Here is a 17,376-nt window from a genome sequence, read left to right as displayed (position 1 = left end):
TCAGGGACTCCACGGTCAGTCTGGATCTTGTCACAGGTAGGAGATCTTCTTCTAGTCGTGACGCCACTCTCAGATTTGCGGTCAGTGGGGACCGCCACTGCAGATCAAGGGGCCCCTGGGGCTGATGGTGGGTGCAGTTAGGTGTAGTAGCCTCCTGAGAGTGAGGCAAGCCCCAGGGCCCTGAGTAAAGGTTGTAGTACCACAAGGCGCAGAATAACTCCACACAGGCAGGCTGTCTTTCAGGGTTTTTACTCACATTTGATGGCAGGGTGAGTAACCCGGGCGTAGCTGGGATGAACCAGGTGGGAACCAGGTGTCCTTCAGGCTGACTTGTGAGGGTGGCTACTAACTCGCCTTCCTTAGCCCTTGGTGGTTTGGGGTGACCCCGACTTTTAGTCCCTATGGGGGTCGCCCAGGGAAGATGCTGCAGCCTCTCTCCCCTTCGTTTGCCGTTTGCTTGTTCCCCGGACCAGGCCACTCCAGCTGCTTGCCTCCTGTGACCTATGGGCCCTAACTGTGGTTACGTGGCTGCGGCTTTTGTGGTGTTGTGGTGTGGGCTTGAAGAGCCCCACACCGGCAGGTTTAGCAAAAGAAAGCTGGATCTATCTCCGCTTCGGGATCTGCCGCCCGTTTGGGCCTGGTACTCTCTAGCAGTCTCCTTACTTCCCACTCCGTGCTCTCTCTTAGCTGAAGATGGCTTTCGGGTAGCACTCCTAGTTGACCGTTCTCCCCCGTCAGTAGCCACTGCGCGGGCGCTGTTAGACAGCATCAGCCCCACAGGTCTGCTCCTCACTGAGCCCTAAGGAGTTCTGCTCTAACCGACTCACTGCCCTCCTCTCCTGTTCTTGCCTACGCCACCTAGCAACCAGACTCTCTTACCACACCCCTTGAGAGGAGATGGAGGCTTTTGGCCCCCTCCACTATTCCAGTGGAGGTCAAGGCTTTTCCCCCTCCTGGGATCCCCAGGGGTCCTCTCATAGGTACATGTGTGAGACCTGATCACTATGCGCCTGTGTTCCACACCCCGGTCAGCCTTCTGGATTACCTGTATTGTACTGTCCCCAGCATGGGTGCAGTACTCCGTGGTGCCTGACCAGGTCAGGGGCGCCACATATACCCCAAAAGCAGGTGCAACTTTGCATTTTTATGAGCTCTTGGGCTGCAAAGGGCCCATATATTCTTCTTGCACAAGGGCCCTCTTCTGTCTGTGATCTCTCCCGTCCAGTCCCTGGACTTGTACTTCCTGCAAAGTTATTTTCTCTGATGAAGCCCTTCTGACTCTTGAGGACATCTAGATGAATGATTGTCCTGTATAAGCAAAACTATTTTTTTTTTTTTTTTTAATTAAACTGAACTACAAAAGTGATTTTTAGCTTTGCATACATGCAGTTAAGTAAAAAAAAAAAAAAAAATGTCCCCAGAGGTGGACATCCCCTTTAAATTATGTTTTTTCTGTAATGAGTTATTAAGGTGAGGCGATATTTATCAAGTTACACTTGGATACATCTGTAGTGAGATATTGTTTGGAGAACAAGTCTGGAGGGTACAAAGACTACTTTTCTGCCGTCACAGACCTCTGTGCCACATATGATATGAGCAGGAATATCATTGTCACAAGAAGGTTGGGGGAGCCTGCGTGCAGATACTGCTTAGATGCCTTCAACTTAACCTAACAGTGAAACGGCTGATTAGAAATGTGCAGCCCTAAAATGCATTACATGAAAGGTCCACTATATTTACATAGGGTTTTGGTGGAGGAAAACTTATCAAATAATTTGTTCATGGAAACTGTTTGTGCTGCCCCTCGTCTGTACTGTGTGAACTCAGTCTAAAGGCCTGTTCAGACCAGAGTATTATGCAGATGCGTGCCGTCTGAGTAAAATCAGTGTGACTCAATAGGGCTTTTCAGATGACATTTTTTTACACAGACGCTCAGTAATTGCAGCATGCACTATGCTTATCTGAATGCCGAATGAAACTCACCCATAGAAGTCTATGGATCTAAAGAAAAAACCCTGATTCCACACACATGTTGATTTAATCTGATTTTTATGAATACACTAGCTGTAGTACCCAGTGTTAGTAACTAAGTGTCTGTCTGTCTCTCTGTGTCTGTCTTTCTCTCTCTCTCTGTCCATCTATTTCTATTTATTTTAAACACGAGGTTAAATTTTCCCCTCAAAACATAGTCTATGACGTTCCCTAAGTCACATGAGGTGGCTGTGAAAAATGTCATGATTGTAAATGAGACGGTGCGGATTCCTTTAGCGGACACACACACACACACACACACACACACACACACACACACACACACACACACACACACACACACACACACACACACACACACACACACACACACACACTCCAATACATGTACACATTCATACATACATTCAGCTTAATATATTAAATTTCCAATATGAACTAAGGAAACTCTATTTGATCCTGTACATTTTTTAATGTAGATGTCTGAAAAGGGATTGCACATGGACATAAAAAACGGACACATTGACGACAACATGAGTTAAAGCTTTCTGGATGAAAATCGGATGAATATTCATACGCTCGAGTGACCCGGCCTCAGTCTTCTTTCTCTTCTGATCAGACTTTTAGAACTTTTTGTCTAAATCTACTGAGATCATGTAACTCATTTTTGCCGATGTCATTCTTCATGACAACGTATAATTGGGCTAAGAAAAATTGTTATCCAATGTAAAAAAAATTCACCATTAGATTTGCAAACTGGATAATGTACAGTCACGGCAATATCAGAATCCTCCCTTGTTTCTTGGCTCTCCTAATAATGGAACTCATCCCCAGGATAGTGATTCCAATATTGCAATCAGCTGGTAATGATGGATTAGGGAATCATCTGGGACAGTATAAAGTGCAGAATCCTACAATTATCGCTAACCATCATGTCCTATAATTGATGCATGACGTATGTATATAATTCCCGTTTCTCAGACGCCGCTTTCTCTGTTCTCCGTGCAGCTCATGACATGGAAGTGATATTATTCTTGGTCGTAATGCTCTGACGTCAGTGGGCTAAGTGCAGATCCAGTTGCTCGGTTTATCTCCATTAGAACTTCACTTTCCTTCTCAAACATCTGAGAGTGAACAAACGATATGAAAATAACTAGAATTTATTAATATTCATTAATACTAAATATATAAAATCTTGGGTTAACTTTTATATTAGTGTTGCTTTATAAAAAAAAACGTATACTCTATGGAGCATAGAGACTAGAGCTGTCCCCAGAGGCCAGAAGACCTTTCTACAACAGATGAAAAATAAAAGCAGTATTGGGGAGCAGCAGCACAAATTTTGCCTGATCGCCAGGGATGAAATGAGAAATACACAACATAACAGGTTGCTGATTATATGCCCTCAAATCCAGAGCAGAAACATAATCAACATGTAAATGGGGTTCTCTGTGGACCACAGTCTCCTGGAATACATATAATATGGCTTGGTCACCCATTCGTAGGAAATAAGGACATCCCATTTGTGGCTGTACTTAAAGGGGTTATACATCTTTGATTCCACATATTTCTCGAAGGTAAAATAATAAAGAATATAATTACCTCCCATACCGGCGCCCTTCTAGCTATGTACGGGCTCGAGGTGCTGGAGATCACATGGAGTTGTGATGTCATGCGAGCCCCGCATCCAATCAGCGCCAGCTTCCTTCTCAACGCCTTAGGACCAAATGAGTTAATCAACAGGAAGTGAGCTCACTTCCTGTTGATTATTCGTTTGGTCCGAAGGTGGGGAGAAGGAAGCTGGCACAGATTGGATGCGGGGCTCTCATGATGTCAAAACTCCACATGAGCAACGGGAACGCGAACCACGGCACTGTTAGAAGGGCGCCAGTAAGGGTTACAAGTATAGTCTTTATTATTTTACCTGGGGGAAATGTGAAACAGAAGGGGTTGTCCTAGTAGTGGACAACCCCTTTAAATGTGTATGCACATCTTCTGTCTTCTGATGCGCACCGTGCCTTTGACTCCAGGATTTCTGCTTGCCAGATGGAATGTACAATGACAGTTCACACCTCCAGTATGGTTGCACTACTGGTCTAAAACCGTCTTCTTTCCCTTCTGGCTAGTAGGGGCAGTTCTGCCTCTGCAGCATGGAAGAAGTGCAAGGACACTGAAGCTGGCCGGACCCAGACAACTTCAGAGTGGCATTTACAAACTGTATAGTAAAAAGCCTTTAACCACCTGCTTCTTGCCTAGGGAAAAGCCACTAAAGTGGTCGGTAACCAAGGCAACAAGCAATCAACTTTACAACTAAAAATATATCCTTTTTTGAGGACAGGATTTTTAATGACAAGTACATTGCAAAGTTGCCTGTTTGTACAAGCATTTTTAATCTTTAATGAACATGAGAAAACTTGTTTAAAGGGATATTCTCTTTATTAATGAGTAAAATTGTAATACAAGCAATATTGCAAATTACTTTTATATGGAAGTGAAGAGAGTTTTTACCCTTATTATTTACAGCTTGTTTCGTAGTTTAAAGGATGTTTAAATGTGGCAGTGCTTACAACCTCTCTCAATAGTTTGCACGCCCTGCTCGCGACACTGCACTGCTGTCTCCCAATCTGACCAGCTTCAGTGTAACTAAGGTCATTGACTGCTGTGAAGGCACAGCTGCTTCTGCTTGCAGTTTGGGCACGACTATGCCGCTAGTCTGCACTGTGAATCAAGCATTAGTGCTCTGCCTCCAGTTTGTAGGAAGCCGGGAGGCAGGGAGAGGCTCGCTCCTGAAGACTGAACCTGAAACAACCCATTTTATCTGGAGGCACTGGAGATTTGTAACAGGGCACAAAGCATTGGTTTCCTTTGCGATAAAAGCGGTGACTAGATTAATTTAATTGAATCATGGGCAGCATGACGCAGACGCTGGATGAGCGATTGCAGCCAGGTCTAAACATTCCGGCGTTTCAGAAAAAACATAGTTTGGAAATCTGGCTGGTGACTATAGGGAGAGATTTGACTTATCTTACGCAGTTCTTGTCTGGCATACATGGGACACACCTGTCAATAAGGTGGGGAAGTCCGGGGAAAAGCTGTCCGAGGAGCTCACTGGGCGAGTCAGGTCTCTCCCTATAGTCTCCCTTTCAGTTTGTTTTCTCTGAAATGCCGACCGTTTCAAAGTAAAACTTACCTGACTTTGTGCAGCCAACATCTGATTCATGCTGCCCGTTACTGAGGCAGCATTAATCTACCAACAGGTAGATTAACAGGTTCCCTATAATAATTAATAATGCAAATATAAACCATTATTATATACTCATGTTAAGCTAAAAGCTTGTAATATCAGCAAAATCTTAAAGGGAACCAGTCACCAGGTTTTTCCCCTATAAGCTGCGGTCACCACCAGTAAGCGCTTATATACAGTATTCTGTAATGCTGTATATAAGAGCCCAGGCTGTGCTGTATAACATAAAAACACCTTTATAATACTCACCTGTGGGGTGGCTGGGCTCAATAGGCGTCGATGGTCCTGGTCCGTCACCTCCTCTCTCCCATCGCCTTCCTCTTTCCCTACTCCATATGGATGACGTGTCCTACCTACTACATCATCCACATAGAGAGTCCTCCATTGCACTCCTGCACATGCGCTTCTCTCTGTACTGCTGAGAGAAGCGCATGTGCATGCGCACAACAATACTTTGCTGTCCTCAGCAGGGCAGAGAGAAGTGCAGGAGGGCAGCGGAGGCCTCTGTGTGGATGATGTAGGACGAGTCATTCACACGGAGCTGGGAAGGAGGTTGGTGAGAGAAAGAAGAGAGGAGGCGCCGGACCGAGGCCAGAGATTCCCATCGGACCAGACCGCCCCTCAGGTGAGTATAATGAAGATTTTTTTTTTATGTTATACAGAGTGGTCTGGGATCCTAGATACAATATTCTAGAATGCTGTATATAAGGGCTCACTGGTGGTGGCCACAGCTTTTAGGGGAAAAACCTGGTGATAGGTTCTCTTTAATAAGAAAAGAAACAACTAACCTTTTTCCAGTCTTCTGGACTATGATGCGTATAACCAAGCAGGTGACATAAGCCGTGTACTGCTGTCACCTGGGAGAAACATAATTATTTATATGTGAATCTTCTGGAAGTAGAAATACAAATATTCACTAGAAGGAACAACGCACTCAAATGTAATCTTTATATGTGACAGATTCGCCGACTATACTTACTGGTGGAGGCGCAGACACTGGACAGTGGAATGAAAGGGAATATGTCACCAGGTTTTTGCCATCTAATCTGAGAGCAGTATAATGTAGGGGCAGAGACCCCGATTAAAGCGATGTGTCACTTACTGAGCTGTTTACTGTCATTTTAATAAAATCACTGTTTTCTCTGCTGCAGATCTAGCAGTTACACAGTGCTCATGAATATGCTGGACTACCTGCAGCACGCCAAGTAGTCCTGTAATGATAATCTACTGCTGATTAATCAGTGATTTATCAAAACTACACTAAGCAGCTCAGTAAGTGACACATCGCTGGAATCAGGGTCTTTGTCTCTACATTATGCTGCTCTCAGATTAGGTGGCAAAAACCTGGTGACAGATTCCCTTTAATGTTTCACCAGCAGATTTGTCAGAGCTTTTCCCTTCAATCTATAGTACTGCTCTTATAGGAGAAACAATTCTTAACCCCTCTTATAACCCAAGTAGAAGTATAATAGTCCAGGCAGTACAATCCTATTTCTATGTCATACCTCACAACAACCAACCTATGAGCTACAGAGAATTGTTACTGACAGCTCGATAACACCATAAGATTTGCATTCTCCATAACTTACAGTCAAGACATTGTTAAAATCCTCCTTCTTTTCTTGACACTGGTGATATATCAACTCTACTCCAAGGTAAATGTCTCCTAAATTGTATTCATCTGGGAATGGTGGATTAGGTAACAATCCGGGGCACAAATTCTGGAAGTATACAAGGAGCACACACAGTCAGATGTAGCCAACACATATTGTATATCATTGCAATTACTTAAAGCACCACTCCAGCATTTTTTAGTTTTTTTTTTCAGCGTTGGAATGCTTTAAATCTAAATCCTCTGCCCCCGGTCTTATACTCAAACCTGCTTTACACGTTGCAATTTCGCATACGATATCGTATGCGATCGTAACCGCCCCCATCGTATGTGCAGGACGTTCAATTTGTTGAACGTTCCGCACAAACGATTAACCCCCGTCACACGTACTTACCTTCCATACGACCTCGATGTGGGCGGCGAACGTCCACTTCCTGGAGTGGGAGGGACGTTTGGTGTCACATCGACGTCACGCGGCAGCCGGCCAATAGAAGCGGAGGGGCGGAGCTGAGCGGGACGTAAACATCCTGCCCACCTCTTTCCTTCCGCATTGTGGGCCGGGAGCCGCAGGACGTAGGTAAGATCTGTTCATCGTTCCCGGGGTGTCACACACTGCGATGTATGCTACCCCGGGTACGATGAACAATCTGATCTGACGTTCAATTCGTCAGGAATGAACGACGTGCGTGCGATGAATGGTTTTTCGTTCAATCGCAATTACACATCGCTGTCACACGCTACAACATACCTTACGATGCCGGATGTGCGTCACTTACGACGTGACCCCGCCGACACATCGTAAGATATCTTGTAGTGTGTAAAGCGGGCTTCATTCTCTGCCATCTTCACCTTCTATCGCCACCGTTCCGGTCGGTCTTGGGCAGTGTTTCATGGAGCGCGCCAGTGGTCACAACTCAATACAAGTCTATGAGAGCCTCGTTCTGGCTCACATTGACTTGCCTTGGGAGCTTGTGAAGTCACTTCTGCCAAGTCAGAATTTGTCATCACAAGATGGTACAGCGAAAACAAAAAAAGGTTAAGACGTCGGAGGGTAAGTATAAGACTTAGATATAGGCTGGTGTCACAATTGCAAGGGACTCGCGCAAAAATTGAGTCGCATCACCCGTCACGGCCTGCTGCTCTTTGGGCAGGAGTGTGCAGCAGTAGAAAAATACATGCAGCTGCACACTCCTGTACGGAGAGCGGCAGGCCATGATGGGTGATGCGACCTCAATTCTCGTGCGAGTCACGCCAGCCTTAAAGAAGCACTCCAGCGGTGAAATACCGAAAAAAAACTCTGGAGTGGGGCTTTAAAGTCAGCCTTTGACCGGGTCAAAAGTGTTTATTTTATTCCTGTTGCTCCCATTGAGTATTAAGATGTTTTGGTTTTTTTTTTTAAAATCCACCATATGGTTCTAGAGACCTAGATCTGTTTTTTTAGTGCTAATTTTTGACATATTTACCAAGGGGGTGTGGCTGAAAGGTTTTGTTTGGGCTTATCTTTAGACTGCTGCATTATAAAACTGAGCCATGCCCCCTTGGTAAAGAGAATAAAAAGCACTAAATAAAAAGGTCCATATCTCTGGAACCGTATGGCGGATTTTGTTTTCTTAAATGAATACTCAGGGGAGAAGCCACCATAAAATAAGAGCAAAAACGGCCCACTGTTGAGATGGTGACAGATAACCTGCTCTGCTGTTTCTGTACCTCATGGAATGGAAATGACAGCACGTCCGTAGCTTTGTCTTGCTGTCTGTAAAGTCTGTTCAGGTGTCGGATCTTTGTATCATTTATACATATTACCCCGACATCAAACCTCTCCACGCGGAGACACTTTCTGGCAATTTCTAGATTCTTGCGTAAATGGGCTCTGCGGAGAGGGATCACGTGCTGCAGGTTCCGGATAAGAAGAGACATTACCCTGTTGAGACAAGTAATACTTAGAGACTTGGCGCTTTGGTGTTCTCCCCTTTTTGTTAGAAGAGTTTTTAAATAGTGATGGGCGGACTCTCAGATTTATGAGATCAGCGCGTTTAGCCGGACTTTTAAAAAAAACAGCAAAAAAACGGTTCCAGCCCGGAATTGATCCCGGATATCTGGCTGGACGCCGGTCACCATATAAGTCTATGGGGACCAGAATTTGGTGCTTTTTTCTTTATTTATTTAGTTTTACACCAATCTACAGTGACCCACAGACAGGTTCTGTGATTGCAAGCAGCCAAAAACTACACTGCCCCACAGGCTGGGGGTGCGTCTGACTGCAACCAATCACAGACACCAGAACTGCCGGTGGGCGGGGGAAGCAGTGAATATGTATGAGGCTAATGAGCAGCCCTGGAAGAAGAGTGAGCAACCCGGAAGCAGTTACAGCCGCGCTGGAGACTCCGTAAGTATAGTGTGATTGCTTTATTTTTTTTTATTTCCCAAGTTGCCGGGTCAGGCACCGGATACTTTTTAAGCCGCACGGATATAGACTTTTAAAGTCCTGGTCCGCCCATCACTATTCTTGGACAATAAAATGAACATGAAGTTTTCCTTCTCCAGTCAACAATCAACTCTATTCAGAGGGATAAACAGACAGAAAACATGAAATTTCCTTTCAGCTTTACTAAAAGGAAAATTAAATGCGTTGAGTGGGACTAAATAGCCGCGGACCTCCTGTGTCTGATGGATAGGTCAGCATTAGGCTAATTTCACACATCAGTTTTTTCCATCAGGCACAATCCGGAAAAAAAACGGGTAAAACGGATCCGGCGCCGGATTCATTTTATCCCCATTGATTTGTATTAGCGCTGGATTGTGCCTGATGGCCTTGCGTTGCATCCGGCTTTTGCCGGATCCGTCATAATTGCCTAAAGCGGCGGCCGGAGGGAACTTATCTTGTAACGTTTTTTGTCCGGCAAAAAAAACGCATCACGCCGGATCCGGCGTGTTTTACAATGGAAGGCTATAGACACCGGATCCGGCGTAATGCGGTAAAAAACGGATGCGGCCGCCGGATCCGTTTTTGTAAACTGAGCATGCTTCGATGTATTGAAAAAAACGGATCCAGCAAAAAAAAAAACGGACGAAAAGGATGCAAAAACTGATGCGCCGGATCAGTTTTTTGACGGATCAGGTATATTGGAACCATCAAAAAAAAAAAAGGATCAGGCACATCAGTTTTTGCATATTCTGCGCCCGATCCGTTGCATCATGCACACGCCGGATTGTGCCTGATGCCAAAATCTGATGTGTGAAATTAGCCTTAGGAGATCGGTGGTTGTCCGACACACAGCTCGCCAGCCATTCAGCTGAAACCTGCCACAAACGGTTACTGGCTGAGTTCACATGTCTAGTAATCATTCGTCAGAACAGATCCTGCAGCAATTTGTTGGCAAAAAAGTTATAAGTAAATCAATAAAGTTTTGTCAAAGCCAAATACCAGGATGTATCAAATACAAAGCAGCTTTATTTAAACTATGACATACCAACAAAAGGCAAAAAACAGCATAAAACAAGTGTTAAGAACGCATGTAAGAAAATAATTAGCTTAATATACATATAGCTGCCGAAATTTTGCAACATTGAAAACTCATCGTGGGCACACAGCGTCAGGCCACGTACACACGTTGAGTTTTTGGTGTTTTTTTACTTCAATACAGTATTTGTAGCTAAAACCATGGGTGGGTGATAAATACAGGAGTGGTGCCCGTGTTTCTATTATACTTTTCCTCTGATTGTTCCACTCCTGCATTTGGCTACAAATACTGAGGTAAAAACCTCACCAAATACACAATGTGTGCACATGGCCTTAAAGGGGTTTTCTTTTCCCATGAACAAAGGTCATTTGGAAGTTGATTTTTATCAATAGATCTTGGAATAATACATTTCACCATTGTATGTGTATAAAAAAAAAACCCCAAAAAAATGTTGCTGTGCGGAGATAATCTTATATATGTGTCCCTGCTACATACTGTGTAATGGCCGTGACTGACCGTACAGGTACATGGTTTGATCATACCACATCTCCTGGGCAGAGGAGGATGTGAGTATACAGACATTACAGCACTGATCACAGCTGATTCTTTCTGTGAGGTAAAACCTGTTTTTTTTTAAAAAAAATGGTTTACCTCAAAGAAGGAATAATTTGTGATACCATGCTATAATGTTTGTATACTTTATTACTTCCTCCCTGGCCCAGGAATTGTATGATCAGACCACGTCCCTGTACGGTCAGACACAGCCATTACACAGTACATAGCAGGGACACATATATAAGATTATTTCAGCAAAGTAACATTTTTTTTAAAACAGGCAGAAAAATTATCTACCTCACAGAATGAATCAGCAGTGATCCTGTGACGTAATGTCTATAAACTTTTGCATCCCCCCAGTTTAGGATCTGTGGTATGATCAGACAATGTCCCTGTACGGTCAGAGACGGCCATTACGCAGTACATAGCAGGGACATAGATATATATATATATCTATCTATCACAGCATAGGGACAATTTTTTTTAAACAGATCCAATTGTGGAAATTATTATTCAAAGATCTACTGATTATAATGATCTTTGTTAGTAGGAAAACCCCTTTAGGCTCTGTGCCCACGTTGCGTATTTGCATGCAGTTACGCTGCGTTCTCCACTGCAGCGTAACTGCATGCGTCCTGCGTACCCAGCACAATCTATGAAGATTGTGGATAATCCATGCGCACGTTGCGTTTTAGAATGAAGCGATTTGCATGCTGCCAAATCACTGCGTTCTAAAAAGCAACATGTCACTTCTTTCGTGCGCTTTGGATGCAGCCCCCCCTCTGTCTATGGTGGGGGCTGCATCCAGAGTGCATGAAATCGGCGTTTCAGTATGCAGTGTTTCTGCAGCGATTTGAAGCACACGTGTGCTGTTTAAATCGCTGCAGAAATTTCTGCAGGGACAGAATGCAACGTGGGCACATAGCCTTAAAGTGAACCTGTCAGGTCCAATATGCACGCAGTATCACGAGCAGTTCTGGGTGTATATTGCTAATCCCTACCTAACCGTCCCTGTATACACTAGCATAGATAAAGAGATCATTAGTAAAAGTATTTCTAAAGATCTATTACCATATGCTAATGAGCGCAGGGACTAGTCCCCTGGGCGTTAGTTCCCCGGCCAGTCGCCCCTCATTAGCATGTTAGTATGTCCCTGTGGGCGTGCTAACATGTTAATGAATGTGCAGCGTCAGAGGATGATCTCACTCACCAATCCGCCGCCATCGCGTCCTCTGTGAGATTTCGACTCAGTGCGCATGACCCCGGACTTTCAGTCATGAGCACTATGTAGCCGGGTGTACGCGTCCCGGCTTCAAACTGAAGTAGTGCGCATGACCCAAACTCCGGGGTCATGCGCAAAGAGCCGAAATCCCCCAGAGGACACGATGACTGAGGAGAGGTGACAGATCATCCTCTGGTGCCATACATTCATTAGCATGTTAGCACACCCACTAACATGCTAATGGGGCTGACTGGCCAGGGAACTAACGCCCTTTTGGGACTAGTCCCCTCGCTCATTACCATACGGTAATGCTCTATGCTAGTGTATACAGGGATAGTCAGGCAGGGATTAGCAATATGCACCCACAACTGCTCGTGGTTCTGAGTGCATATTGCACCTGACAGTTTCCTTTAACCCTTTAGTGACGGAGCTAATTTTCACCTTAATGACAAGACCAAATTTTGCAATTCTGACCAGTGTCACTTCATGAGGTTATAACTCTGGAACGCTTCAACGGATCCCGGTGATTCTGAGATTGGTTTTTTCGTCACATATTGGACTTCATGTTAGTACCAAATTTAGGACAATATTTTTTGCGTTTATGAAAAAAATTGAATTTTGGCAAAAATTTTGAAAATTTAGCAATTTTCAACTTTTGAATTTTTATACCGTTAAACCAGAGATTTCTGTGACACAAAATAGTTAATAAATAACATTTCCCACATGTCTACTTTACATCAGCACAATTTTGGAAACAACATTTTTTTTTGTTAGGAAGTTAGAGGGGTTCAAAGTTTATCAGCGATTTCTCATTTTTACATCAAAATTTACAAAACCATTTTTTTAGGGACCACATCACATTTGAAGTGACTTTGAGGGGCCTAGGTGACAGAAAATACCCAAAAGTGACACAATTCTAAAAACTGCACCCCCCAAAGTACTCAAAACCACATTCAAGAAGTTTATTAACCCTTCAGGTGCTTCACATGAACAAAAGCAATGTGGAATGAAAAAAAGCAAAAATTAAATTTTACCTAAAAATGTTGCTCTAACCCAAATTTATTCACTTTTAGAAGAAATAACACAACAAAATGGACCCCAAAACTTGTTACCCACTTTCTTATGAACGTGCCAATACCCCACATGTGGTCAGAAACCTCTGTTTGGACAAATGGGAGGGCTCGGAACAGAAGGAGCAATATTTGAATTTTGGAAAGCAAATTTGGCTGAAATAGATTGCGGGCACCATGTTGCATTTACAGGTCCGCTAAGGTACCTAAACAGAAGAAACCCCTCACAAGTGATGCCATTTTGGAAACTAGACCCCTCAAGGCTTCTATCTAGGGGTATAGTGAGCATTTTGGATCCACAGATACTTCACAGATTTTGTTATCGTTACGTTGTCATATTGAAAATTTTAATAATTTTCTCAAAAATGTTGCTTTAGCATTCATTTTTTCACTTTTTTAAGAGGTAATACCAAAAATTTGACCTCAAGGTTTGTTACCCACTTTTTTATGAGCGCGGTGATACCTAACTTGTGGTCTGAAACCTTTGTTTGGACAAATGGGAGGGCTTGGAACGGAAGGAACAATATTTGAATTTTGGAAAGGAAATTTGGCTGAAAAAGATTGTGGGCACCATGTCGCATTTGGAGGTCCCCTAAGGTACCTAAACAGCAGAAAGCCCGCACAAGTGACCCCATTTTGGAAACTAGGCCCCTCAAGGAATTTATCTAGAACTTTGGTGAGTACCCTGAACCCCCAGGTGCTTCACAGAATTGTATAACGTTGAGCCATGAAAAAAAAAAAAAAAATTTTACCACAAAATTGTTATTTCAACCAGGTAGCTTTTTTTTTTTACAAGTGTAAAAGGAAAAAATTCAGCATAAAATTTATTGTGCAATTTCTCCTGAGTATGCTGATACCTTATATGTGGTGGAAATCAACTGTTTGGGTGCATGGCAGGGCTCGGAAGGGAAGGAGTGCCATTTGACTGCAAAATTGGCTGGAATCAATAGCGGACGCCAGGTTGCATTTGGAAAGCCCCTAAGGTGCCTAAACAGTGGAGGTCCCCCACAAGTGACCCCATTCTGGAAACAAGACACCTCAAGGCTTTTATCTAGGTGTATATTGAGCAGTTTGAATCCAAGAGTACTTCACAGAATTTGATAAGCTTAGGTTGCCATATTGAAAATTTTCATTTTTTTTCACAAAAATGTTGCTTCAGCATCAAATTTCTTACTTTTTCAAGAGACAACAACAAACCGTGGACCACACAGGTTGTTATCCAATGTCTTATAAGCACAGGGATACCCCACATGTGGCCAAAAACCTCTGTTTGGATAAATGGGAGGGCTTGGAATGGAAGGAGCACCATTTGAATTCTGGAAAAGTTGAAATAAATTGCGGGCATCATGTCACATTTGCAGGGCCCCTTGGGTCCCTATACAGCAGAAACCCCCCACAAGTGACCCCATTTTGGAAACTGGATTTTATTCAGGAGTATAGTAAGCATTTTGAATCCATAGGTACTTCACAAAAATGTTGCTGTAGCAACAAATATCTCACTTTTAGGCTATGTGGCCATGATCCAGTGACACGGCGTCTAGTACACAGTGTCAGCCTCCTGCAGAGATGTGAGTGTTGTCCACGGGAGAACGCAGCTGCCCATGCCCAGGATTTGGGTTCAGGCTGCTGTGGAGCTCTATGCGACCTGCAGAGAACACTCATCTCCGCAGCATAAATTGACATGCTGAGGCTCGGGAAGCTGCGCCACACGTCAGTGTATGCTGCGGAGAAAAGAAGCACAGTGGGCACGGGATTTCTAAAAATCCTTCCACTGTGCTTCTACTGCACAACGCAGCGCTATGGACGCAGGGAAAACACTCTGCGCCCAAAACGCTGCAAACCCCGATTGTGGGCACACAGCCTAAAATGCTACAATGGATGAATGGATAGATGTCAAACATATATAACGTCCCACCCCCCTGCATATTCTAAGCTGGCGCCCTTTAGTGCCTTTCATTTGGCACTAAAGGGTGCCTAGCCTTGTATTTAGCCCCCCAAAAAATTAATAATTAAAATAAACGACGTGGGGTCCCCCCTATTTTTGATAGCCAGCTAGGGTAAAGCAGACAGCTGTAGCCTGCAAACCACAGCTGACAGCTTTACCTTGGCTGGTGATCAATTTGGAGGGCTCCCCAGGCGGTTTTTTAAAAAAAAAACAAAACACGTGGGGTCCCCCCCAAATTAGATCACCAGCCAAGGTGAAGCAGACAGCTGGGGTCTGGTATTCTCAGGGTGGGAAGAGCCATGGTTATTGGACTCTTCCCAGCCTAAAAATAGCAGGCCGCAGCCGCCCCAGAAGTGGCGCATCCATTAGATGCGCCAATCCTGGCGCTTCGCTCCAGCTCATCCCGCGCCCTGGTGCGGTGGCAAACGGGGTAATATACGGGGTTGATACCAGCTGTAATGTCACCTGGCATCAAGCCCTGGGGTTAGTGATGTCACGGCATCTAAACAGATACCCGACATTACTAACCCAGTCAAGTAATAGAAAAAAATAAAGACAAAAAAAAAATTTATTTGAAAAAAAAACTCCCCGAAACATTCCTCTTTTACCAATTTATTGAAAATAAATAAATTTCGGTCGCTGTAATCCATTTTGGAGGTCCCTCGGCGACTCTGGACCTTCTAGAATATGGGGGGCACGTTCAGGGAACGTATCCCCCATTTTCTGGAAGAGCAAGCTCTCCATGAGCAGTGTGGGTGCAGTAATCTGAGAATACTGCACCCACACTGCCCCGGTCCAACCTAGGGCAGAGTGACCTGCAGTAACCTCATTCCAGAATATGAGGGGTACGCTCACAGAACGTACCCCCCATTTTCTAGAACAGCAGTCTCTCCATGTGAGGAGTGTGGCTGCAGATTACCATACTCACCCTCCCCCGGTCCACAGTGCAGCAGCGACGTCGGCGTCCCTCGGCGACTCTGGACCTTCTAGAATATGGGGGGGCACGTTCAGGGAACGTATCCCCCATTTTCTGGAAGCGCAAGCTCTCCATGAGCAGTGTGGGTGCAGTAATCTGAGAATACTGCACCCACACTGCCCCGGTCCAACCTAGGGCAGAGTGACCTGCAGTAACCTCATTCCAGAATATGAGGGGTACGCTCACAGAACGTACCCCCCATATTCTGGAACAGCAGTCTCTCCATGTGAGGAGTGTGGCTGCAGATTACTGCACTCACTCTCCCCCGGTCCACAGTGGAGCAGCAGCAGCGACGTCAGGGATCCAGCTGACAGCCGCTGTCTGCGCATGCGCCGCCAGCTTTCCAGAGGGAGTGATCGCGGGGACGGAGCACCAACAGCCGCCAGGTAACGTAAGACCTGGGGCTGGGGCTGGCGGGGGAGTGACGGGGGGTGACGGGGGGACCTGGGGACACCTTTATGCCGCAGGAGGACATTTCCCTCCGATCTGAAATGTTTGATCATTTCAGATCGGAGGGAAATGAATGCAGAGCTGGCGGCGGCAGTTTTCGGCGCGCGTCGGCGCCATTTTGGATGTCCGGGGGGGGGGGGTTGATTTCTCCGGTACCGGGGGCTTTGGGGGCACTAAAGGATTATATTTCTTTCTCATCTGACATGTTTGATCATGTCAGATGAGAAAGAAATCAGTTTTATTTGCCATTTTTTTTTTTGTGTACGTCGGTATGCGGTGTATACCGACGATCACATTATCGGGGAGCAAAAAAAACACCCCGATTCATAATCTTGGGGGTCTTAGCTACCTCCGGTAGCTGAAACCCCCGAGATTTTTCGTTACTGGGGGGCGCTACAAGCTTTTTCCGGCCTGACGTCTCAAGACGTCGGAACAGAATAAGTACCCTGTTTTTCCGACGTCTTGAGACGTTAGGCCGTCGCTATGGGGTTAAAGTAACTGCTGTGCGATATGAAATCAGGGACAAATACACCATGTCCTGCCAGCCACGGACTGTATGGAGTTAAAAAAAATCACGTGACGAGAGCCGAGCGCACCGCGTCCAATCACTTACGTTTACTGCTTTCACACATCTGGTTTTTACTCTGCGGCACAATCCGGCACTTTGCAGGAAAATCGCAACCGGCTTTTTTTGCTGCCGGTTCCGATTTTCCTGCATAGACTTTAATTAGTGCCGCATTGTGCCGCATGGCCTTGCGTTCCGTCCGGTTTTTGCCGCATGCGGCAGATTTAGCCGATGCGGCGGCCGGATGGAACGCTGCCTGGCACGTTTTTTCGTGCGGCAGAAAA

The 17,376-nt window shown here is 45.0% G+C and overlaps 2 protein-coding genes across 2 annotated transcripts in view; one reads left to right on the top strand and one right to left on the bottom strand.

The window, feature by feature from the left end:
* Positions 1-2,494: 2,494 nt before the first annotated feature.
* LOC142260562 (endoribonuclease YbeY-like) lies at positions 2,495-8,765 on the bottom strand. Its single transcript, XM_075331990.1, has 4 exons — positions 8,556-8,765; positions 6,826-6,957; positions 6,025-6,093; positions 2,495-3,116 (listed from the first exon to the last, which is right to left on the bottom strand). Exons 1-4 carry the CDS (start codon positions 8,763-8,765, stop codon positions 3,021-3,023), a joined length of 507 nt encoding a protein of 168 aa, XP_075188105.1. The 3' UTR covers positions 2,495-3,020.
* Positions 8,766-16,421: 7,656 nt separating this feature from the next.
* Positions 16,422-17,376, top strand: part of LOC142260568 (uncharacterized) — a 59,079-nt gene continuing 58,124 nt past the window's right edge. The window contains exon 1 of the mRNA XM_075331995.1: positions 16,422-16,463. The gene's annotated coding sequence lies outside the window, so the exon portion shown is untranslated. The remainder of the gene's footprint in view (positions 16,464-17,376) is intronic.

The sequence above is a fragment of the Anomaloglossus baeobatrachus genome, unplaced genomic scaffold (genome assembly GCF_048569485.1).
Source record: "Anomaloglossus baeobatrachus isolate aAnoBae1 unplaced genomic scaffold, aAnoBae1.hap1 Scaffold_133, whole genome shotgun sequence".
NCBI classification, from domain to species: Eukaryota; Metazoa; Chordata; class Amphibia; order Anura; family Aromobatidae; genus Anomaloglossus; species Anomaloglossus baeobatrachus.
This window is presented reverse-complemented; position numbering and strand designations above follow the sequence as displayed.